The sequence below is a fragment of the Haemaphysalis longicornis genome, unplaced genomic scaffold (assembly GCF_048455015.1).
Source record: "Haemaphysalis longicornis isolate Haplotype H1 unplaced genomic scaffold, Haemaphysalis longicornis Haplotype H1 scaffold_9, whole genome shotgun sequence".
NCBI lineage: Eukaryota > Metazoa > Arthropoda > Arachnida > Ixodida > Ixodidae > Haemaphysalis > Haemaphysalis longicornis.
Window position 1 is genome coordinate 52361259 of NW_027526460.1, and position 23825 is coordinate 52385083.

At 46.0% G+C, this 23825-nt stretch overlaps 1 protein-coding gene across 1 annotated transcript; it reads left to right on the forward strand.

Annotated features, from left to right (window-relative positions):
- On the forward strand, nt 1-23482 carry Pont (RuvB-like helicase pontin). The gene is made up of 11 exons (XM_077685595.1): nt 1-234; nt 571-657; nt 1256-1388; nt 1534-1617; nt 2028-2185; nt 4083-4127; nt 10856-11024; nt 14850-15048; nt 17338-17440; nt 17536-17627; nt 23223-23482. The coding sequence occupies exons 1-11, from the start codon at nt 94-96 to the stop codon at nt 23380-23382; spliced, it is 1371 nt and encodes a 456-aa protein (XP_077541721.1). The 5' UTR covers nt 1-93; the 3' UTR covers nt 23383-23482.
- Nucleotides 23483-23825: the final 343 nt, after the last annotated feature.

The window sequence follows — 23825 nt, forward strand, 5'->3', positions numbered from 1 at the left end:
CGCTGCTCATACGTCTTGCAGTTGCTTGTATCGATTGCGGCGCGTTTCTGCGTGAACGTGGTGTCGTACTCATTGACCACGACTGCGTCGAAAATGAAGATCGAGGAAGTTAAAAGTACCACAAAGACTCAGAGGATCGCTGCCCACAGCCACGTCAAGGGAATCGGCCTCGATGAAAATGGCCTGGCAATACACGTTGCCTGCGGCTTGGTCGGCCAGGAGCAAGCCAGGGAGGTAAGCTACCGTCGCGTGGTCCTTACGCCGGTGGCTGCGCACCGCCTTAATAATAAATACACATGGCTGGAAGCGTTGCTGTGCCTTTTGAACGTTTGTATTACGCAAAGTGGAAGCACCTACACTCATTTCTTCGTCGTTTGCGTGAATTAGTAGACGCCGTCTTTGTCTCACACTGCTTCTACTAAACCGTGACTGAAAACCTCGGTTGCACCTCTGAGATCCTTTGCATGTTAATAATAAATGGCGTTGTTACATTTCAGTACCACTTTATACCGTGATGATAGATACATTTTCAGTTTGGTCACGGGCGTTTTCTTTGTTTTGCTTTATTAGGCGGCTGGTATCGTCGTTGAGATGATCAAGTCTAAGAAGATGGCCGGGAGAGCTGTATTGCTGGCCGGACCGCCTGGAACCGGCAAGGTGCGTCCTCTGCCAACGACATCGCCGTCTCTAACGTAGTCATACGTGAGCAAGCAGACATTTAAGAGTGTACAGCCGTCTGCTAGGACAGGCGTTTGCACGCACTGTCATTCGTTACCGTTGTGGTGTGTCAATTAAACGTAGTACAGGTAACCCTGGTGTCCAGGTACACCCAAGAGCAGAAGGTTACGGACCACGAAAGCAGCAATTTCGAGTTATTTCTCTGCCGCACGGCAGCCCGGAGTACTCTGTGTGGTAAATTTCGTTCGTTCAGTACTTACATGACATCTGGCATGCATTCAACAGTTTGTCGGGCTGCTATAGGAAGAGAAATAACCTAAAATTGCCAATTTCCTGATCCAAAAACTTTTGATCGTGGCTGTACATCTTAATGTGCCCTCGGGTGATCAGCAGCGTAGAACGAATTGTAGGGCGTGACGCTTGCATCAGTAGTGCTTTTATCCAAGCATGCATAGTTGTCTAGTTATAAGACATTAGATGGCTGATCACTCTAAGCATGCATGTTTGTTAGAGGTTCAGCTCAGAGAGACTCTTTGAGTGAGAAACTTGGCCCACAAAGCGCTGTTATTGCTTCCAGACTGCCATCGCCTTGGCGATATCTCAAGAGCTGGGCAACAAAGTTCCATTCTGCCCTATGGTTGGAAGTGAAGTGTACTCCTCAGAGGTTAAGAAGACAGAAGTGCTCATGGAGAACTTCAGGCGGGCTATTGGTGCGTACAAAGCAGTTCCGCCTCCATCAGTAATGTGAATCACTGACATATTTCTACGTATTTACATGGTTCTCTTCTTCTAAATTATCATAAAGTGCCCTTTTTAAGCAGGTTTTAAGTTTCGTTGACACGGTTACATTTGCAGGTCTGCGAATCAAGGAAACCAAGGAAGTGTATGAAGGTGAAGTAACAGAGCTCACACCTTGTGAAACAGAAAACCCGATGGGCGGTAAGTAGCTATCACTTTTTTCTATTTTTGACCTGGTATGTGCACCTTAGGCGCGGGCCGTTCTTCAACAGTTTTGGTGGCACCAAGTGCCCATATTTCGTGTCCACATTTCATTGTGCGGCAGGCACTTAGATGTACATCGCAACCCAGTTTGTCTCCACAACATCAATTTGTGCCACACGTACTGTTTGGATATTTATGTTCAACGTAATGGCAGCAAGAAGTTATTGCTTGGTGTTAATTAACCACGGACAGATGACAAGGGTTGGCAAGCAAACCTCGCACCCTTTACATTTTAAAGTAATTTTGGGTGCTTTGCTAGTCTTTTAAATGATAAAAGCTACAAGTTTATCCTGGTTATAATTGTTTCTGGTGTAATTGTGACCCCTTCGGGTGCTTCTTTTGTGCAGGCTATGGCAAGACAGTAAGCCACGTCATAATTGGTCTGAAGACTGCAAAGGGAACCAAGCAGCTCAAGTTGGATCCAACAATCTATGAAAGCCTTCAGCGTGAAAAGGTGGAGGTTGGGGACGTCATCTATATAGAGGCCAACAGCGGCGCTGTCAAGGTACGTCCAAGCAGCACGACACTCTAATTTGTTGTCTTCAATGTTCCCGGATGGTAGTACGTTCTTCGACATTACTGTAGTGGCCGTGCTATTGAATGTGTGGATGATAACAATCCACACATGAAATTAGTGTGTCAACTTCAAATGGACCTTTGCAATGACTTTTTGGGTTCTTCATCCCCTATTTAATTCAAATGGCAATGCAGTCAAATCTCGTTATGACGAAGTAATATTATGGTAATAAATTATTTTATATCTGATATTCATTGTAACAGTAACGGTAAAAATTGGCTCTAACAAATGGGCAGTCTGGCTCGTGCAAAAATCCTAGATTCGAAAGCGGCTTTTGTAGTCTTCGAACCCACTTTAAACGAGGTAATCCTTACCCGTCTCCTTGTGGCATTTCAAACTAAATGGACTGGAACATGAGGACGTTCAAATCACGACAGAACAAGGTTCGTTTAGCAAAAACAGGCCTGTGTTGTTACTTTCTTGAAAGAGGATGTGACCTTCGTGGGGTGGCTTTTTCATCGTGAACCAGATATTTTTTTCATTACAGCCAATATCGCACGTGGCTCTCGTGGTTTCGGTTTCGTTATAAAAAGAATAAGCGTCACTGACATGAAGCATGACCAACCAAAATTCGTGCAGTTAAACCTGGATGTAACGAATGTCTATGTAACAAATTCCTGGATTTAAGAAAGTTCAATTCCCTGTTGCCATCCCCGTTGAAGAACGTATTTTTACTATCTCTATGTAACAAAACGTCGCGGCTGGTAACCTTGATGCAACGAAGTCGCATGCTGATCAGTCATTGTTTTTTGCACTTTTACTCAAAAAATCAGCTGGAGAAATGAATTTAGAAATACTAGCACTACTGTAACAACCCAGCAGCAGTGCCAACCTCTGGAATCACCTAGAAACAATGTTCATGATGATGATGAGCAGAGTGGCTAGCGCCATCACGTGGCTAACGTAGCATTTACTTCTGGCTTTGCTTGTGTAGCGTGACATTACTGGGGTTGCCCCCTGCCCAGTTTTTAACCGGCCCGACCAGATTTTAGGCAGCAGGCTGGTTGCCGGTCTGTCCTAACCGGCTGTCATCGGCTGTTTTTTCGGCCGTTGTGCTGGGATGGCTTTTTTTGTGTGTTTTATAAGCGCCAGTTCAGCACCTAGAATGATAAATATGTATCAACAAGCTCTGCAAAGACATGTGAGCAAGGAAAATATGCGGGCGAGTGAGCTGAGAGACCACGAAGAGGCCCAACAACGGAAGAAGAGAGCTTTTAATGGACGAAGTATATTCGGTTACTTTTCAATGCAATAACCAAAATTTGGAGTCTCTGTCAGCACACAGATTATATAGATTTTTCTCTGGGAAAACGCTGCAATAAATTGCATGTCAAAAACAGAAAACCTTTTTTCTTTTTGTCAACAAAAATTACCCTTGTACAGTAGAGTCCAGTTAAGACGAACAACACTTTTGCTCTCTTGTAACATCGACAATGCAAAAAAGCACTGCTTAAGACGAATTTTTGGTGATACGAACAAATTTTCTCGGTCCCTTTGAGTTCGTTTTAACAGGAGTCTACTGTATGTAGTACCACGTGCTTGAGACATAGTATCGAAGTTGGCACACATAAAATAAAACGCTGCAAAATTCCACTTCATTGGGCTTGGCACTAACAGAAAAAAACAAGATCGGTAAATTGTTGCTCTGTTTTGGTGTGCCTTTCTCCCACCACCATCCATATTTTGGTTGGTTTTGTGTAGTCCATGGGATTTTAGAATTTGAAAGCATCAGCAGACATTCCTAATTCGAAAGATAATGTTTGTTTTCTACCTACAACAGTGCATATGTGTATGCTTACCTCTTTTTTGTGCCTTTCTTTTTCAGCGGCAAGGAAGGTCAGACGCTTATGCCACAGAGTTCGACCTTGAGGTAAGTTTTGTGGTTCAGGGTCACATAAGTTGCAGCTTCTCCGAGTTAATGTACTGGAATTGTGCATCGCCAGCACCAGAAGATTTAGGTTCTTGTTTGGGTGGAAAAAAAAAAAAAAGTCTTTCGTATTTTTATTTGTTAGGGTCCTATTTGGATGGTGCATGAGGGGTGGGCACGACTAGGCAATAAGAAAAAAAAAATTGTTACAGTAGTTATGGTAACAGCAAAAAACAGGTTACAGCTACTCATTTGTAGCACACCACTGCAATGCACTTCATACACAAGCTGTGGCTTCGTATTATAAGGCAAAATTGCAACCAAAGTTGCAAATGTATCGCCTATAATATTGTTGTCCACCCACAAATGTAGCTCACTCCTTCTGTGTGAGATTTTGGCTTGTAACTAGGAAGGCTGCTGCCAAAGCATGTCCACTACAACAAAGTTTCGGATCATTTCACTCGTTGTGTGTCTGAGTAGTCTCATTTGATGTATAGTGCAGCGGTATTGAAGGTGATGGCTCTATACAGGGGCAATTTTAACATCGACACTGTTTAGCAATTTGTTGATTCCTGCGCTTCCCCAAACTCAGTATAACAGTTTTAAGAAAATAAATCAGCGTCACCGGCAGGATTTGAACCTGTGTCTGGTAGATGAACCAAGTTACAGTCAGTCATCTTACCCACTCGGCTACGGCCATGACCTGAGAGTCAAACGGCTTGCTTACTCGGCTGTGACTGTGAGGAGAGGGGTTACCCCACCTGCTCAACACAGAACACCTGATACGGTACATGTCACAGGTGCGGGCACCTAGTTTAATTGTGTGCATTCCGTTGGTTCTGCTTTTTCGATCTGCTTTTTCGCCGCTATACGCCTCGAGCGCGGCCTATAGGGGCGCCACTGAAATCCCCCTAGCGGCCCGTTTCGAAAGCAGGCGCGGGAGTCGGCATCCCGCTCCACAGGGCCGCCGCTGCTTTTGCGGCACGTCCACGACTGAGATTTACCGTGTGTGGGCGTTTGAAATCCATGTTTATGTGGAGCAATCACTCTGTTCGCAAATGAGGTGTGTTTACGAGAGTGTAAATGTTTCTGACGCGAACTTAGTGTGGTATATTCGGTCTGTATAAGCGCCAGGTGTGTGTCACAGGTCAGCGGCGCGGAACCGGCGTGTGATGGAGCCGATTGTAGTTGCACTGACCTGAATTTACTCTCCGTAACCACCGGTTCCTCAGATGTTCATGCTACGGGTATACGATTTAAATTGGTTTTGTGCGCTTACATAATCAGCGGGGCACTCATACCTGACAGCACGCCAGTTATGTTTGCCAATATTAAACCTCAGATATTGATCACCACCATTTACAAGCCAGTCTGTGTTCATTTCGGGAATATTCAACAAAAGAACGATGGACAATGCATAATTATACTCGGGGATCAGCACATGACAAAGTCGTCTTGTCGTGAGGTGAGCGCTCGCAAACATTCATCTGCTCCTCTGCGAGCAGCGCGGAGACGGGCTGAGAATATAATCTGCGTCCGCGACTAATGCTTCTTCGAAATATAGTCATATGGCACAGGGAGCCTGTAGAATAAAGCAGAAACTGAAATAATAGGGCCTTATCACATACCACTCTCTTCCAACGACACCTTTCATCGCTTGTTGAACAGCCTACCCTGTATACACTTACAAAAATGCGGCCGCCGTATGATCAGCTGTTCGTTGAAGTAGAAAAATAAAATGAAAGTGAACGCGACATTTGTGTGTGTGATTGATTACTAAAACGTTCATTGCTTGATTCCGCTCCGCATTTGTACACAGCGTCCCCCTCCCCCTCCCCCCCCCCCCCCCGATGCCTCGCGAAATAGCAGTGCATTTCGCGTATAGTTGGTCCAGTGAACCCTAACTGGCTTAAGTTTCGACGAACGTCTTTAGCATGTCAGAAGCTGCACTGTTTTTTTTTTATTATTTCCGTTAGAGAATTATGTTTCTTAATTCCGCACTTGCAATACATTTATTTTTCCGTGGTTTCATTAATTTGCCTTGGTGTGTGGGCACATATTTAACGACGCAAAGCTAGGCTTGGAAGATACTGAACATTTTAGCCGGTTTATATTCTTATAAAAGGCATAAGTTATTGTCCGGGATTGGGTAATCACATCCCCGAAATATATTTTTCTGCGACGTATATATTCGAAACGAAGCCGCCTTCATTGTCCACGCTGCAAAAGAAGCCAACCTCTCATTGTGCCAGTATCAGGTCTAAACGAGGCGACAGCAGAATTCATTTGTGCCTGATGTTTTGGAGGTGACAGGGGTGATATGTTGCTACCGTCGCCGACGCCCGGAAGAGCGGCGACGAAGCGCGCAGCACCGCGTCTCCGGGTAGCTCTTGCAGGCGATCGCGTACTCTGCGAAGACACAGCTGCTTTTTAGGTGACCTAAACGTACTCTTTGCCACCATAACAAGTTTTTTTCAGGGCGCGGAAAGGCGAAAAGAAGCGAAACAGAACCTAAACACTGCACGCGGCCCTATCAGCCACGCAGCGCAAATCCCGTCAACGCCGCGGAGAAGCGGCGGCAGGCGGCGCAGCGATCGCGAAGCTCGAGGCGTATAGCAACAAAGATGGAGTAAAGGTCGTTGCGGCAGCGAAGAAAAAGCAAATCAGCTGCAATCGTGGACTTAAACCGCCATAATGATCGTGAAGGTTGCTTACAGCTTCGCTACCTTTAACTCTTATGCATTAGCGTGAGCTTCCTTCATTATTTTGTGATTTTGCATTGCTGTTCGTAAAAACCCATAAAAATGCGGGATGGTTACTATGGCGACGGGCATTGTACAGCATGCGGGCGCTGTAGCTTTGTACAGCGACATTGCGCTGTGATGGGCAGTGCAAATGGCCGTGCTTCCAGTGTGTGATGTCGCAACTCAAACAAGTCAAATTGCACTCCAGCCCTGTTTGAAGGGCTTACTTTGCCCTTCTGACCACAACAATTCTGACCCACAGGCATTTAAACATGTGAGCAAGACCACATCAGCAGGGACTAGAGCTTTAGCTTTAGGACTTCGTATTGGAGCTTCCAATTTTTTGGCGGTACTTGAGCAATTGGAGCCCAAGATTTTTTGCGAGACTTGAGCAGTTAGTACATATGCCGATGGAATAGGACACTACTTTTTGCCACTTATCAACACACACCAGGGGCGCTCCTGGAAAAAGCATCAGAAGCAAATGCGTCGTTGAACTGAGAAAGCAGTTCATGTCCTTTGAAACATTAGATGGCAACTTTTGTGCTGGGAGGATGTTTACATTTGTATTAACTTTTTTTTTTTTTCGCCTACTTTTCTCTCGTCATTGGTTGTCAGTTTTCCTACTTTTCCTACTTCAAGAATTTGATCACTGCCTGTTGGGCCATTCTTTGTGACGCACATAATTCTAACTTGATTGTTTGTGGGGTTTAAAGGGACACTGAAGTGAATTTGTCAAGCTCCCGTTTTTGCTTGCACTGCATAGACTCGCTCAAATTAACACACTTTTTATTGTTTATCCGGTTGATAAGTCGGTAATTATTTTATAAAGCTCAGAAGAAGAAAAACTACTAGCGTGGTCTGCGGCGGCCGCACCTCCTCCCATCATCACAGCCGCACGCTGTGAGGATGGGAGGAGGTGCACCGTGATTGGACGATGCCCACGATTAGCATTCAAACAAGTTTTGATTGCGTTTCTGTAAAACAACATGCTTGACATCCGATGTTATCTGATGGGCATTCTCGATATCTCAGTAATCGTCATGCCACGCTTCTGCCATGTTGTCGGCTGTAAAATGCCTAAGATGAGCCTCCCAGGACAGCTTGGAATCGTAGCAATCACTAGCCGAGGCCTATGCAGTGGATGAACGCCCTCCGCATCACCGCAGATGCTCGAATGCCATGCGCTTTTCCCCCATATTTGGAGCTTGCCTCACTCATGCCTGAATCGTAAAAAGCGTGTTCGCAACAGGCCAAGGGTCTGCTGATTCTGGCCTGTGCCCACTGCCCGCAAGCAATCGGTGCTTATGGCAACAGCACGCCAATGAGAACTGGCTAGCGCGTCAGTGTCAGTCTGCACGCGTTCTGCGAACACGTTCGTGGAGCAGTGAACGTTACGGCCAAAAAATGGTGAACTCAGTATAGGAAACATCGGCCGAAAACGAAAAAAGTAACTTACAAAAAAAAAAGAAAAAAGAATGTACCCTCGGGGAGTCGAACTTTCAACTCGCAAAATAACATACCTAGCACTCGAGACCACTTGGCCACAGGCTAGCGCTGTCGATGGCAGAAATATAAGGTATGTGATGTATAACCAGTTTACACTTTTATTTAGTTTTAGCGTTTTAAGCAGCTTTGGTGACTATTTGTTGTATAGCGCTCGCGCAGTAAGCGTCCCCCGAATTTCCACTATGTCTCACGTCGCGCAATTGCATTTCTTAGACGGAAAAGCGTTCGCACATGCACAGTCATGCTGCTGACCGCTGTGCTTGTTCACCCAGCGCAAAAAAGTGCTTCCTGCTCCCTAGTTTTACGCTGTACGGTAAAAGTTTCAGTTGATTTTATTTCCTTAGTATCTATATTCGCTTTGCTAACTTCTCCCGCCTTCAAGTGGCCTTAGATTTTCCTACTAGCGTACCAGTCAGCGAAGCGTCGCATGTGCGCTTGTGTGGAGCGACATGGACTTGGAGCTTGATACAGTGTACAAACTAACAAAGTAAAGAGAGGCACATTCTTCCATTCACAAACGTGTCGTGGCTTAGTTTCAACTGAGCGAACAAATTGTAACGACCCATCAGCGGCCGGTGGACTAAACGCTGTACCATAAACGCTGGGCCGACTGACTTCGGAAGGTCGGCGAACCGTGCAGTAGCGCAGTCAAGCCAAGTCATCTCCTCCTGACGTCACACGAAAACGCCACAGAAAATGGGCGAGGATGCAGAGAGGAGGACAGCATTTTCGAATTGATTTTTCTACTAAATAAATTCGCGGAAACGCACTCAGAGTGGTCGAAACATGGCCTGTGGACTCCGGACTACAATTTGCGCTAGTAATCCCGCAATGTTTACGAATCACTTCAGTGTCCCTTTAATGCGTCGAAGCTACACCTGGGCGATGAGGTGTGCCAGAGTGGAGGGCTCCGGATTGAGTTTGACCACCTGGGGATCTTTAAAGGAGCCATGAAGAGAAAACACAAGTTTGATTCATTCGAAAGATTGCCTCGTTAGAACCATAACGACACCACTTATAACGCAAACTTCGCTCAAATAAGCTACATAATTAAAAAAAAAGGAAATGACCATGCGACCCACCAGCTCATTTTCCACAACAGAACCTGTGATGTCACTTGGGAATGCTCTGCGATTGGCGGAGGCCGGCAAAAGCAAACGCATGTTAGGCAGGGCTTACAGTTTGCATAGCGAGCTAAATGCCCGTGAAACATACTGCACATTCTTTTTATGACAAAGAACGGTGGAGTAAACGGTTGAAGGTCCGAACGAACTCGCAAGCGTGTGCGCCAATGCATACGAAACTAGCGCCGGCCGAGCTCAACATCTCGCCGTCGCGCAGACGAATTTTCGGGTTCGAGGCTCTTCGGGGCCAACGAACCGTTCCAGCACGCACAGCCGCGACCTTGCTTCGTATCGTAATCCCTTCACAGAAGGTTGGCCGTCATATCACCAACCAGCAAAGGTAAAAATAGAAACGAGGGGAGTAAGGAACAGCAAGAAGCGACGAGATAGTACCAGTCGTCGCGTAAGTTTCGAATGGTGTTGGCTTGCTGCTGTCGTTACGAGCTCGTTTCCAGTTTACAACCACTGAAAACTTCAGTTTGTTCGAGTACTTTCGAACGGCTTTCCATACACGACACCGGCCAACTGGCATAAGTGATCCTGCTACTGAAATTGAACTATTATTAACCGTAATCAAAATACGGCACATACGTACCAGTCTATATTCGTCCGTCGCGACGGGGCTGACGAGGCAGCGGTGCCGACGGCTGGGCGTTCGTCTGTTGTGGCTATCGCGGAATGGTCGCTTTCCCGTCCACCGCGTATCCCACAACTCTTGCCGCTCGTGCACTTAGAAGCATTGAGGTTTTTTGTGGTGTGCGGTTGTTAAATGCAAGCCCGAGCTCCTCGGCGAGAGTTTTGTTCTCCGGATCAGGCGATTCCATGACTAGGGCTGCGGGTGTACTAGGTTTTACTAGTATTTTTAAAATGGCCGCCGTCTCGATCGACTCCCGCGTGTGGGTGCTATATGGAGTCGACATATTAAGTATCTGTTTCATGGACCGGCTCTATGATGCCATTGTACACGTCACTGAATGTTCAATTTTAGCGGGAGATTTAAAATTTTGGCTTAAATTGCCTTATTTCTCAGTGAATAAAGCATCATTTGCTTCCGGGAAAGCGCTTGGGGTACTATGAAACACCTAATCTTTCGAATAAAACAAACTTTTGTTTTCTCTTCATGGCTCCTTTAACGTGCTTCGAGATCTCAGCCAGCAGGCATTTTCGTCTTCACTTCCATCTGAAAAGCAGTAGCCTCGCTGGGCTCGAACCCGCGTCCTTGGGCTCAGCAGCACAACGCCTTAGCCACTGAGCCACTGCTAACTGATGAGGTCAATCCCTCACTAGCTGGTCAACATCAAGCTGCTGTGTGGGCCGCTGAGAGTTGTCGTAACTCTCTCTGTGGTCTCTGCAGGCGGAGGAGTACGTGCCGCTTCCCAAGGGCGACGTGCACAAGAAGAAGGACGTCATCCAGGACGTGACCCTGCATGACCTGGACGTGGCCAATGCCCGGCCGCAGGGCGGCCAGGACATCCTCTCCATGATGGGACAGCTCATCAAGCCTCGCAAGACAGAGATCACCGGTGAGAGACGTCCACCCTCCCATGTGTATGCTTTGTGGATGCTGGAAGGCTTCTGTAGAAGCTCTTCTCTCTAGGAATACAGTAGTGCATTTCAATTCAAAGAGGGGGAGAAAAAAAATGGATTTGAGTTAAGCGGGTTGTAGACTTACTTGGAGCAAAGCCGAAACTTGCAGCCACATATTCCGAATATATTTGAGTTTCCGGCACGACCACTTGTGGCTGTTTTAGTGCAAACAGCAGTACATTGCTAGGGTACAAGCAAAAAAGAAAAAAAAAATCGAGCCATTCCACCATGTGGATGACCAGCAAAGCTGGAGTCCATGCTGTACACGGCGTCTCCATTATGACGATGGAAAGAGAAGTGATGTTCAGAATGGAGAACTTGTGTTGAACATGGGACCACTGCCCTGAGTAGCCAGAGGAAATTAGACACGCGAGCACTTAGAACGCCAACAAAGACAGGGTGGTGCGAGTGTAAACATGGCTCAAGTTGCGCAGCGGCAAACCTTTCAGAAGCTTTTACCTGAGAGCACTGATCTTGGAAATGGTGCCTATTGGCAACTAATCTAATCAAAATGCATATCCAAGTTTTAAGGTCCAAGTTACGTTTTGAATGGTGTCTGCGTGCTAATAGCACGCACACCAGGACGTTCGTTTCCCCCACGGATAGAGTTCAGGACGTTGCCTTGAGTGAAGCAGGAGATGTGACTGGACCTGAGTTTTTAATTTAAGCGCACGAAAAATTCATTGAACCCTAGCCATAAACATCTTCACTGTAGCAAAGGATGCATACTTTATTCTGGTCAAGACCAGAATCATTGGTGGTACAGAATTATGGAATCATACACTCGTACAGAGAAGTTTCAGAATTGGTACTGACTACAGTGACGGGGCCCGTCGCTTTAAAATCTGCACCACAGTGACGGGGCCCCGTCACTTTAAAATCTGCACTACAGTGACGGGGCCCCCTCAATATAACAAAATCAAAACCAGCCGATTAGCCGCCGTTTCTCGTTCTGGTATTTGGTATAGTGGTTCAGCCGCTGACTACGGACGTTGTAGTCCGTGGTTCCATTCTCGCATGTTTTTTTGTGTGTGTGTGTGTGTGTGTGTGTGTGTGTGTGTGTGTGTGTGTGTGTGTGTGTGTGTGTGTGTGTGTGTGTGTGTGTGTGTGGCCGCGTGGTTAGCGTTTTGTAACAGCAAAACAATTCACGCGGTGAGAGCAGTCGGTCTTGGTTTTTTACTCAAGCGACCGAACCGCTCCCGCTCACTGGAGCCAAGGCTGGCGTAGCCATCGCCAGTTACGCCCGATCTCCTGTAATTATTACCAGTGATCAATAATTAACAGTGACTCTGGCTAGTCAGTGAGCGGAAGCGGTTTGGCCGGTTAGGTAAAAATCAAGACCGGCTGCTCTCGCTGAAATATTGTGAAGTGGGCGTCGGGTGGCGGCTTGGAGATCCGTTCGGATAGAGCTAGAGTTAGTCCGACCATGTGTAATTAATAATAATGATTAATAATTATCAGTGATTTTGGCTAGTCAGTGAGCGGTAGCGGTTTGGCCGGTTGGGTAAAAATCAAGAGAGACTGCTCTCAACGCGAGTTGTGTTTCCTCTGGATGGAACTTTAGGGGGCCCCGTCACTGTAGTGCAGATTTTAAAGTGACGGGGCCCCGTCACTGTAGTCAGTACCTTCAGAATTAATGCAAAGCAGGTGGTTGGAAGTAAATGCCGAGACATATTTCAGTGCAGTTTTTAAATGGCTATCTGCATTATAGGTGAAATAACAGACAGGGCTGGCAGTAAGAATGCTGCTGCTTTTGTTGTACTCTTACTTTCTCTTTGGACCTTACTACCAGCCGTACTTTTTGATGTTTCTAAAGACAAAAAGAACGCCTCTCTTCTGGTCTTTCTCAATACTGTTTCCAAGATGTTTCAAAAAGTGCTGGGATTTACAACGCAACCATTGCAAGTTTGTCGCACTGCGCAGTTGAGGTTGTTCTTCGGAATCTGTGGCTTAGAATACATTCGAAGATAACCCACGTTAATGGTATTTACCAGATTACACCAGAAGATATCCCCCTTCCCTGAGGCTGTTTTCTCACCATGGGTGAACACTGTAAGATCTCAAATGAAAAAATGTCATTGTATGGAGAGAACCCCAGCTTTAAAGAAATCGAGCCATCTTTCACCCAATAGTTGTGGCACAGAATAGGTGTACTGGTACAGTAACTAATGACGACACAAAAATACGTTGGTAGAGTGTTTTTGCTTGTGGTGAGCTTTGTATACTGCCATTTATGAAACGTGAGCTTGTGGAATGTTTCTCCCGCTACATCTTCCTCTAGCACTTCCTGGAGTGTGCAAAGTGTTGCCAAAAGCTTTTATTGCACGAGCCATAGATGGGCCTGTCAGCGAAAATTTGTGCTGTTAGCTTGCAGACATGGAGCGACCAGAATAACAGAGAACAACAGAGCACATGCAGGTAGGGAGTGCCAGGCTGGTGACAGTATCAACTGCGGCGATGATGCATTTGCACTGCCTCTTTTGCCCTACTGGCCCGTCGACCAGCTATCGACACATCCCGTCATCCCTTGTATGCATTATAAAAAAAATTAAAGCCGTTCTACTCAATGTGAAAGCTGTCGGAAGTGCAGAGCAGTGATTCGCCATAATGGGCTGTAGCAGCGTTGTCCTCTCGCTGCTACCATCCGATGCAATTCAGATTTTTCGCCTTCACAGTGCTCGCGCACCCCATGCCTGAAACTGCGCCAGCGGGATTTCTGTTCTTTTTGTGCTTGCTTTTCCTCCCGCATGTGCCGGCGTTGCACTGCCGCTTTCTTTTTCGCTTACTATTGTAAAAACCAACCCATTGAGCGTTCCTAACTAAATGAATGCGGGCGCTGCCGGTTAATTACGTATATTTTGACTGAAATGTGCCTGCAGTTTTCTTTGCGCTAAACAACGGGGAGATGTATGACAAGTGCCAGCGGTTCATGAGTTTCGAACGCTGATGACTCTATGAACCGCTTGGCTTTCTAAGCCTCTGGGTTACGCCGCGACGACAGCCGCTACGACGGAACGCCGTGTGGCTCTACTTGGGTTGAGCCAGCGAGCTATGACGACAAGGCGCGCCCCTAAAGTGCTCTGCACCTAAACTGCAGTATGATGTGGGTGCGGAACCAAGTGTGCGGCATAAAGGGGATGGAATGGGAGTGACAGTGACGAAATGCTAATACTCATGGACAACAAGGTGGGCAACAGGCAGTCAGTGCCGCTACTAGAGCGACCAAACAAGACCGCTGAGACGTTTAGAGCGCTGAATCTTACATTAATCTTTTTCCTTTGATTTTCTTGCCATCACTGCGTCAGGGTGAGCTTGGGACGTGCATCGTGTTTTCCGTGCACCAAGAAGTGCGCTCCCATGGCCGAGAAATCGCTCAAAATTTGGGTGCCCACTTTTTTTTTTTTTTAATGATTGAATAGTATTTCTGAAAATGTCTTAACGGGGCACTCCTTGTGCAAAGTGGTTTGAATGCCTTTGGTGGAGCCGTGTAATATGCAATATATTTTCTACATTAGTTAAAATTTGTAACCTTCACAAGTATGCAGTCGCTCCACAACACAAGCCGCCATGAATGCCGGCATCTTCTAGGCAGTGGCATGAGGTACTGAAGAACACGAGGGGAATAAACGCTGAAGACACAGAACCCTAACAAGTGAGAAATGGAGGGAGTTATTAGAGCAGGAGCCTGGAAGTGCCGCCTCTTCTTGCGCGGAGTCATGGTGGGAAGTTCACACTTTTGGGGGACGGGGTGTGTACTGCAGACAAGCTGCGCAAGGAGATCAACAAGGTGGTGAACAAGTACATCGACCAGGGCATAGCGGAGCTGGTGCCCGGGGTGCTGTTTGTGGACGAAGTGCACATGCTGGACATCGAGTGCTTCACGTACCTCCACCGGGCCCTGGAGTCCTCCATCGCCCCCATCGTCATCTTTGCCACCAACCGCGGACGCTGCACCATCCGGTGAGCTGCCTCAAAGGACGCCGAAGAAAGAAACGAGCGCAAATTCTGTTGGGCTTTGAAGGCGTAGCTTGCAGACGGTCCTGGAGACATTGCGGGCAGTGATCATTTACATCGACTCCCACTGGCTCAAGATAAATGTGGGTTAAGCCAGTTCTAGAATGAAGGTTGCCAGCCAAAGAGTGAACACGGAGAGAAAGGAGAAATCTTTTTTCTCAGTCTCCGTCTTGTGTTTTGTTCCTGTTCAAGCACTGTCCGATGCCCCCCCCCCCTTCTTTTAAAGGGGGCCATGCAGACAAAACGTAGGCTTGGTTCATTCGAAAGATTGCCTCGTTAGGATCATACTGACACCACTTTAGGGTAAACTTAACTCAGATAAACCATATAATTAGGAAGAAAGGGAATGGCCATGTGAGCCACTAGCTCATATCCCGCAACAGAACATATGATGTCATATGTGTCAGCTGTGTGATTGGTGGAGGCCAGAAAAAGCAAAAGCAAATTAGGCAGAGCTTATAGACTTGCCGAATGAGCTATTTGCACTTAAATATAAGGCAGATTCTTTTTATAGCAGTAAGAATTCTGGGGTGAACAATGAAAGTTACGAACAAACACATAAACGTCGAAGCAGTTAGTGCAGCACTTTGCCGGCTGACACTGCCTAACACAGCTGTTGGATGCGTTGTGTTTGACGCAACACTCACCAACTGACATAAGCAGCATGGTCACTTACATGACCATGTTTGTCGGGTCATAGCTTATATTTTAGGAAACAATTAGTATGAATTCTAATAAAATTACGGCAGGTATAGAAGACCGGCCAGAAGCAAAGTGCGAACATTGGCATTCAGCAGTATTGCAGCTCCATCTATGAAAGTGGGCAACAAACAAAATAGCCAGATGGCCGTCAGTGAGATGGTGGCAGCCCTGGTCAGCAGGCTATCTTTAGTTATTTAAAGGAGCCATGAGAACAAAATACAAGTTCGTTTTATTCGAAAGATTTCGTGTTTTATAGTGCTCCTAGCGCTTGTCCGGCAGCAAATGATGGCTTATTCACTGAGAAATTAATCAGTTTAGGTTAAAATTTTGATTCTCCTGCCAAATCGTGCGTTTTCGGGACGTCAGCAATGAAGTCATGCGCGCGTATACAAACAAAATTGCACTGTGTGATTCGGCTGCAGCGCTGCTTGCTGTCAGTCTTCCCAGATGGCACTACCATGCTCATGCACGGACCGTTGTCTGCCGTTGCTTTGTTTTTTTACTGTATTTGCACCTGGCTTGTTTTTGTAACTGTAGAACATAATCGTTTCATGAAACATGGAATATCCTCGACAAACAGGGTCACGTAAGACAACGTCGCTTACGGCAATTGGCCAGTGCGTGTTGGACAGCTCGAAAGCGGCGGACTGCTGTGCAGCTAAAATGAGCATAGTGCGCACAGTACCAACAACAGTACGCATCAGTACTTATATGTTTACGTGTGCTTTAGTAACTTCTACTCTTTATCCCCCATATTCTTACTGGTATAAAAGGAATGTGCCATAAATTTAAGCACAGATAGCTCGTTCGGCAAGCTAGTAAGCTCTGCCTAATTTGCGTTTGCTTTTGCTGGCCTCCGCCAATCGCAAAGCTGGCTGGTGTGACATCATAGGTTCAGTTGCGGGAAATGAGCTAGTGGGTCGCATGGCCATTCCCTTTTTTCCTAATTATATAGCTTATTTGAGCGAAGTGTGTGTTAAGCGAAGTGGTGTCAGTATGATTCTAACGAGGCAATCTTTCGAAGGAACCAAACTTGTGTTTTGTCTTCATAGTCCCTTTAAGGCCCTGCTCTGGATACATCATTGTCGATGCCACAAAAACACACGATTTAGCGGGCGAGTTGAAATTTGTACTTTAGATGTTTCATGCCTCGGTGAATAAAGCATCGTTTGCTACTTGACAAGCGCTGAGGGCACTATAAAACACCAAATTTTTCGAATAACGCAAACTTAAATTTTGTCCGCATGGCCACTTTAAAATGTAACGAAGGGCGGGCTGTAGGTAATGGTTGAAAGCTGAACATACCTGGACAAACTGAAATAATCAAAATGACAGTAAATTATTTTTGGTACTGGCAGCAAGTGTGTACTGTGTGGCTGAAAAATCTAACTGGGTTAGGACAAGGGAAGCTGACGTTAATGCCGTTTGTAGTGTTCAATGTAGTACTTCTTTTGCCCGTGCACCATGCCCATGTGCCTGCATTCCTCAACAAGCGAGTGTCTCTGTTGAGCCTCAGTTCCTGCTGCATTTCAGAGGCACGGAAGACGTGGTCTCCCCTCACGGCATCCCGCTGGACTTGCTGGACCGGCTGCTGATTGTGAGGACCATGCCGTACACGCGGGAAGAGATGGTCCAGGTAGGAGGGGGGATTTTACACTGACACTCACTTCCTGTCCCGCTGCTCTGCTGATGGTGTGTGACCCCGTACTTTACTCTTTTGCCTGCCTCCAGATCCTCAGAATACGGGCACAGACTGAAGGCATAGATATCGACGAGGAATCGCTCCAAGAATTGGGCGAGATTGGCACGCGCACAACCCTCAGGTATGCCTGCAAGGGTGCCTTATTGCACAGTGGTGATACAAGCGCATTTTGGATTAGCAGTAATATCTCGAAAAGTCAAGGGTAGCAATGTTGGCAGTCGCCTCAATCGGGTGCTGTTGTCACAAATAGTAATAGTTCATTGCTTGTAACTTACATGGCTTAGCAGATCTGTTGCTGATAAAAACTTCCGATCTACTGTTTGAATAGAGTCCTCACTCCATGCACCTCCCACGCTAAAGATCTTGGTTGCAAACATGACACTCAGGCAAAGTTGAGTGACGTCAGACAGAAATGGCTGTGAGATAAATTCACGTGGTCTTTTGACAATGCCATGGGTTTAAATTATCATGGCAGATTTTTGGTGAAGCTCCGTGAAACTTATTTTAAACAGTGTGCAACTTGGTGACCCTATTTTCTTTAAATGCAGTGCAGTTAAATTTACAGCTTCGTGGTTGCAGTGGCAGAGGGGCCTCAATTTGGGCTGCAGCGTTGTGATTGCGAATCCAGTTTTTGAATTAGAGAGATTTATTTCCAACCAAGGTGCAAAACAAATATGCCTGTTTAGACGAGATTTCGGAGCATGTTAAACAATCCATGGTGGACTAAGCCATTCTGTATCTCTTCTATGTAGGAAGTTGAAGCTTCAGCGTTTAGCACCCAAAATTGCATTTAGTATGGGGAGCTCGATTCAGGTAGAGAGAGGGTCCACTTTGCTGGCAGCACATTTCAAAGGAGTAGACCTTTGAATAACGCAACGCATACATAAGGGATGCGCAAGTCGTACAGTTTCCGAGAACCCTCCTTTGCAAATTGTTTTAGAGAGATCTAATTATCAATCCTGTACCCACCACAGGCAACAATTTGACATCTGTTTTTCTTGTGCATTGCTTTACACATCGCCTCCTGCAGGGCCTTCCCTGTAGTTTTTCTTACACAGATGTTGAGATAAACAAAGTATACTATCGTTCTTTGCATGTACTTACCGGCTTTCAGCCAGGATGCCCTTCGAAAAAGGCTGTTTTTAGTTGCTTATGTTTGTATGTCAGCTCACTGTCATGTTCAGTATGCCGTTCGATGCATAATGGCATTTCAGAGTGTGCTGTCAGGCAGTAGTACGCTAGTGCAGAACAACATTTTGTGTCCGGGTAAAAGGATTTTGTTCTTTTTGCATTATCTGACACCCCCAGCCTGCTTTCCGTTTCCTTCTGTACATCTGGTGCCATCGGCAGCTTTGCTGTAGCAATACAATTTTTCCCACCACTACACCGACATGCACATTTTGTGCAGGAAAACTTTGACAATAAATGAACAGAACCTAATCGATCGTGATAAACAATGCAAGTGGGCTTGCAGCTGCAACTTCATTAACATGCGTGCTAAAGGGGTTATGAAGAAAAAATGCATTTGCCTTTGCTTATATTTATCTGCTTGAGCAACATTTTAAGAACATGAATATGAAATATATGCGCAATTCATTGCTCTTGGAATTTAGGAGATGCCTTTGAAATTCCCATTTTCAGGCGCATCGCTACCGTGTGCACATCGTTGGTAGGCAGTGCAACTAGCAGTGACGTCGTGTTAATTTAAGAACATTCGAGAGTTAAATGCTCTTTGTGTATACGTGTATACTATTTTGCGAAGCTGTAACCCCAATATTTTAAAAATATACTGCATCCTATTTGTTGCCATAAATACTCTTCCATCCACGTGATCGGCGGCGCGACTGCTTCAGTTGTCTGGCAACCATTGTAGGGGAACTCAGGCCTACTGGCTGTGTGTACTCAGTTTCCCTGCTAAAGCTCGCATTACTTTGGGGAATTCTATTCCGAATCCTACCTTTTTTGTATCAAACGGCACAAAGCCACTCAAGCAAAAAGAAAAAAGAAAAGTTGCCCCGCATGTGATTCGAATGTGCAGCTGCCAGGCCAGCCTGCATTTAAGTCGAACACTTTAACCCACACTAGCCCACAGATGCAGGGAGCGCATGCAGCGCAAAACTGCGTTAATAAAATTCATTTCATATTTGCAGCCCACCATTCCGCTTTTTTTTTCATAAGTTCTCATCTACCTAGAACTTTAACCGCCAACTTACTGTCAGAAAGCTTTTACAGTAAGCCATAGAGGAGTATATCTAATTGACAAATGTTAATGCGTGTTAAAGGAGCCATGAAGAGAAAACACAAGTTTGGTTCATTCAAAAGATTGTCTCGTTAGAATCATACTGACACCACTTTTAACGTAAACTTCGCTCAAATAAGCTACATAATTAGGAAAAACGGGAATGGTCATGCGACCCACCAGCTCATTTCCCGCAACAGAACCTGTGATGTCACATGGGCTAAGCTCTGCGATTGGCGGAGGCTGGCAGAAGCAGACGCAAATTAGGTAGAGCTTACAAACTAGACGAACGAGCGATTTGCGCTTAAATTTAGGACACATTCTTTACAAAGCAATAAGAATGATGGAACAAACAGTGGAAGTTACGAAAGCACATGTAAACATAGAAGTACTGATGCGTTCTGCTGTTCGTACTGCGCACAGCATGCTTTGGTTTAGCTGCACAGCACTACGGGGCTTGGGGTTGTCTCAGACGACACTGGCCGATTGACGCAAGCAACGGTGTCTTACGTGACCCCATTTGTCGAGCGAGCACTGTTTCAGGGAACGAATATTTTCTCCCAGAACAAAAACAAGCCAGGTTTAAATGCGGGCAAAAACAAACCAAACGCTTGCCACGGTATGGTGGCGCCATCTAGGTTACGGAACGTAAAGAAACGCGGGAACAAACCACACCGCTGTACAGGGTGGAGACAACCTTTGAACGGTCCCGTGCCGCCGCAATTGGGCCAACGGGCTCAACGCGTCATTCTTTTCATTTCCCACGAGACCTAGCAACGCGAAACAGACAATATGATTCAAACTTCTTCAGTAAACCGCGTTGCGGCGATAATTTTAGCGCGGTTTAGACACAATGACTTGCTTCGGCGGCGAGCGAGCAACCGAACATGGCGGCGCCAGCGTTAATGAAGGTACTCTAGGCTGCAGAGCGGTCGGTTCCCGTGATGTCACTTGGGACCACGAAAACGCACGATTGAGCGGGAAAACCAAAATTTTAACCTAAATTGTTTAATTTCTCAGTGAATAAAGCACCGTTTGTATCCGGACAAGCGCTGGGGGCACTATAAAACACGAAATCTTTCGAATAAAACCAACTTGCATTTTCTCTTCATGGCTCCTTTAACAACGTTCACTGCAAACAAGGAAAGGAATTGAATTGCGTGGTGGTGGAGCATGGCGATGCGCTGCATCACTGCTTTTGGCTCGTTATTTTTACACTTTAAGAGTAAAAGACGCGTTGGTGTTAATTTCCGACTACTCGAAGTTCCTTAGGTAAATGTGCTCAGGTAGTTAATTCCCATTTTAAGCTTTCAGTCATTAAGCTCGTCAGGTCAGGAAGCTCACATGTGCGCAACTCACATTAGAGGTTATATAAGATACACCGGCAAGCTTGAACGAAATACTGGCGTACCGAACGACAGGTTAGACTAGGGTGAAACAGCATAAACAGTTCAAAAATACCCAGTTTACTGGTTACCTCTGCCTGTGCCGCTTGCCCACGTTGTTGACTGGGAGATCGGCTATGTTGATCAGTCGTATCGGAGATCAGACATTGCCCGTTAGGTTGCAGGCAAATTTCATCATCGCGCCTGTATCCGACCCTTTGTGAGTACACTCTAGGCCGACATGTTGTGCAGATGAGGGGGATCTATGATTGGCTGGTTAACTTCTTAACATGACGTCACCTCACGATTTGAGGAGGAAAGCCTCAGTCAAACCGTAACTGCATTTTTCTACCTACCGTAAAATTCCGAACAAGCGCCCCCAACTTCTGTAAGGGACCCCCCCCCCCTAAATCCACCCCTCCCTTCGCTCCGTGCCCCAAAATCCACCGCACACAGGCAACAATGGCGTGCCTCGGCCAGTCTGTAGTCCAATCCAATCCAATCCTGGTTAGCAGCCCAATAGCCCGTGTGCTTGATTTTGTTGCCGGGGCATCGACCGCTGTATACCCGAGGCTACTGTGGCACGCACGGTCCTCCAGAGGCCGTGGCATAATAAACCGCTGGATCACTCAGAGGAAGGCAACCTGCATTGTAAACTGGCAGGTGTAAGAGCCAGGGCACTGAGGCAGACTTCCCAAGAAAAATGCCACAAACTTATCTTTGGCATTGACTCAGAGGAGCTTTCTGATGGTTTTTAGAGTGATGACTAACATTCTTTGGCAAAATGTTAGGTGCATGAGCATTCTGCTTTTATTTCTTGGCGGAGGAATCTTTGTCGCTGCCATCATGAGTTTCGGTGTTGTTCCAGGATAGCGCCCCCGCTTCACTTTTTCGGGTGATCTTGACTTGCTTAAAGGGGGGCACTTGTTTAGAATTTTACGGTATTTGCCAATATCGTCCGGTGAAACGGCTATGCACAGTCTGTTTGTCAAGGCCCTGAAGTTCAAAATACGCACACAACACGATTCTTTTCAAAATCTCTTCACGACCCCTTTAAGGGGGCTCACTGGTCTTTGATCAAAAAGTTTATTTTTGCAGTTATGATGATGAAAATTGGGGGACATATGTAGTTTTTCATTCTTATTGTAGATATAAAATTTGTTTTTGAGTAAAAAGATTATATTCAGATTTATTTGTATTTTTATATTCGATTTTTTGACAGCCTTTGTAAAAAAACTGCTGGAGGGATGCAGCTAAACAGGGTACCAGTGAACTGTGCACAAATCAAGGAGTGCAATAAGACTAACATTATTGTTCTATCTGGTCTGTAGCAGAAGTTACAACCATTTGAAGTTTGGGGTTGGAAGGGAAAACCGGTTTTTCTGGTTGCCATCTTTGAAGCCCAAATTTCAAATGGTTGTAACTTCTGCTACAGACCAGATAGAACGATAATGTTAGTCTTATTGCACTCCTTGATTTGTGCACAGTTCACTGGTACCCTGTTTAGCTGCATCCCTCCAGCAGTTTTTTTACAAAGGCTGTCAAAAAATCGAATATAAAAATACAAATAAATCTGAATATAATCTTTTTACTCAAAAACAAATTTTATATCTACAATCAGAATGAAAAACTACATATGTCCCCCAATTTTCATCATCATAACTGCAAAAATAAACTTTTTTGGTTTAAGACCAGTGAGCCCCCTTAAGTAACTGATGGACACAGAAGAAAATCAGCCTTCGGAGTAGGCAAGATGCAGGGGGTGCCAAGTGATGCTAGTACAGCGGAACTCGCTCTTTGTTTTGGATCAACACCATTATCCAGCCTGCAAGCACACCTCTGCATGCATTTGCGCCCGTAGGTCACACTGAGGGCAACAACTTTGTTACTGCTGTGCACCTAATGGTGTCTTCCAGGCAACGGTATTCTAAATGTGGCCAAGCCCTTTGTGGAGCTGTTCCTTACAAGCGATGTTGTTTTGCTATAACTAAAGCAGAGACAAAAATAGCTTTTATGCTGTTTGTAAAACTGTGTTCATGTGGTTCATTGCAATGAAAAGGAGATCTGAGAAGTGGTGCTTTTGCAATGGCAGGTACGCCGCACAGCTGCTCAGCCCGTCGAGCCTGCTTGCCAAGGTCAACGGCCGCGCGTCCATCCGCAAGGACGACGTCAAGGAGGTCAACGACCTTTTCCACGACGCCAAGTCCTCGGCCAAAATATTGGCGGAAAACAACGACAAGTACATGAAGTGAAGGATGTGCTCCCCCAACTGTTGTGCCAACCTCACAACGTGCCGCCACTAACATACTGTTTCCCCTGTTTCTATCCATTAAAAACATGCATCATCACGAGGACCCTTGTTTGCTTTCACCGGTGCATCGAAAACTACCTCGGCATTTGTGTGTTAATTTTTTTGATGGGATGTCAAGTGCTTTAAAGGGGTCCTGAAATACCTTCCGCCGATGCGTGGATGTACTTGTAACCAAATAAAGCAATGTATTAGCAATCTCCTCCCGCAAGAATTTTGTTGAAGCGATGAGTATTAGCTGAGAAATCGGAAATCAAAAACCGAGCATTATCGTCGCGCCGCGTTTCCTCCTCCTTTCAACTTACTCTCCGCTGTTGACGGCGAGCGAGCCTTCCCTCCCATGATGCTGCGCTCCCCGGCGGTGACGTACTTCCGCTATTGCGCTGC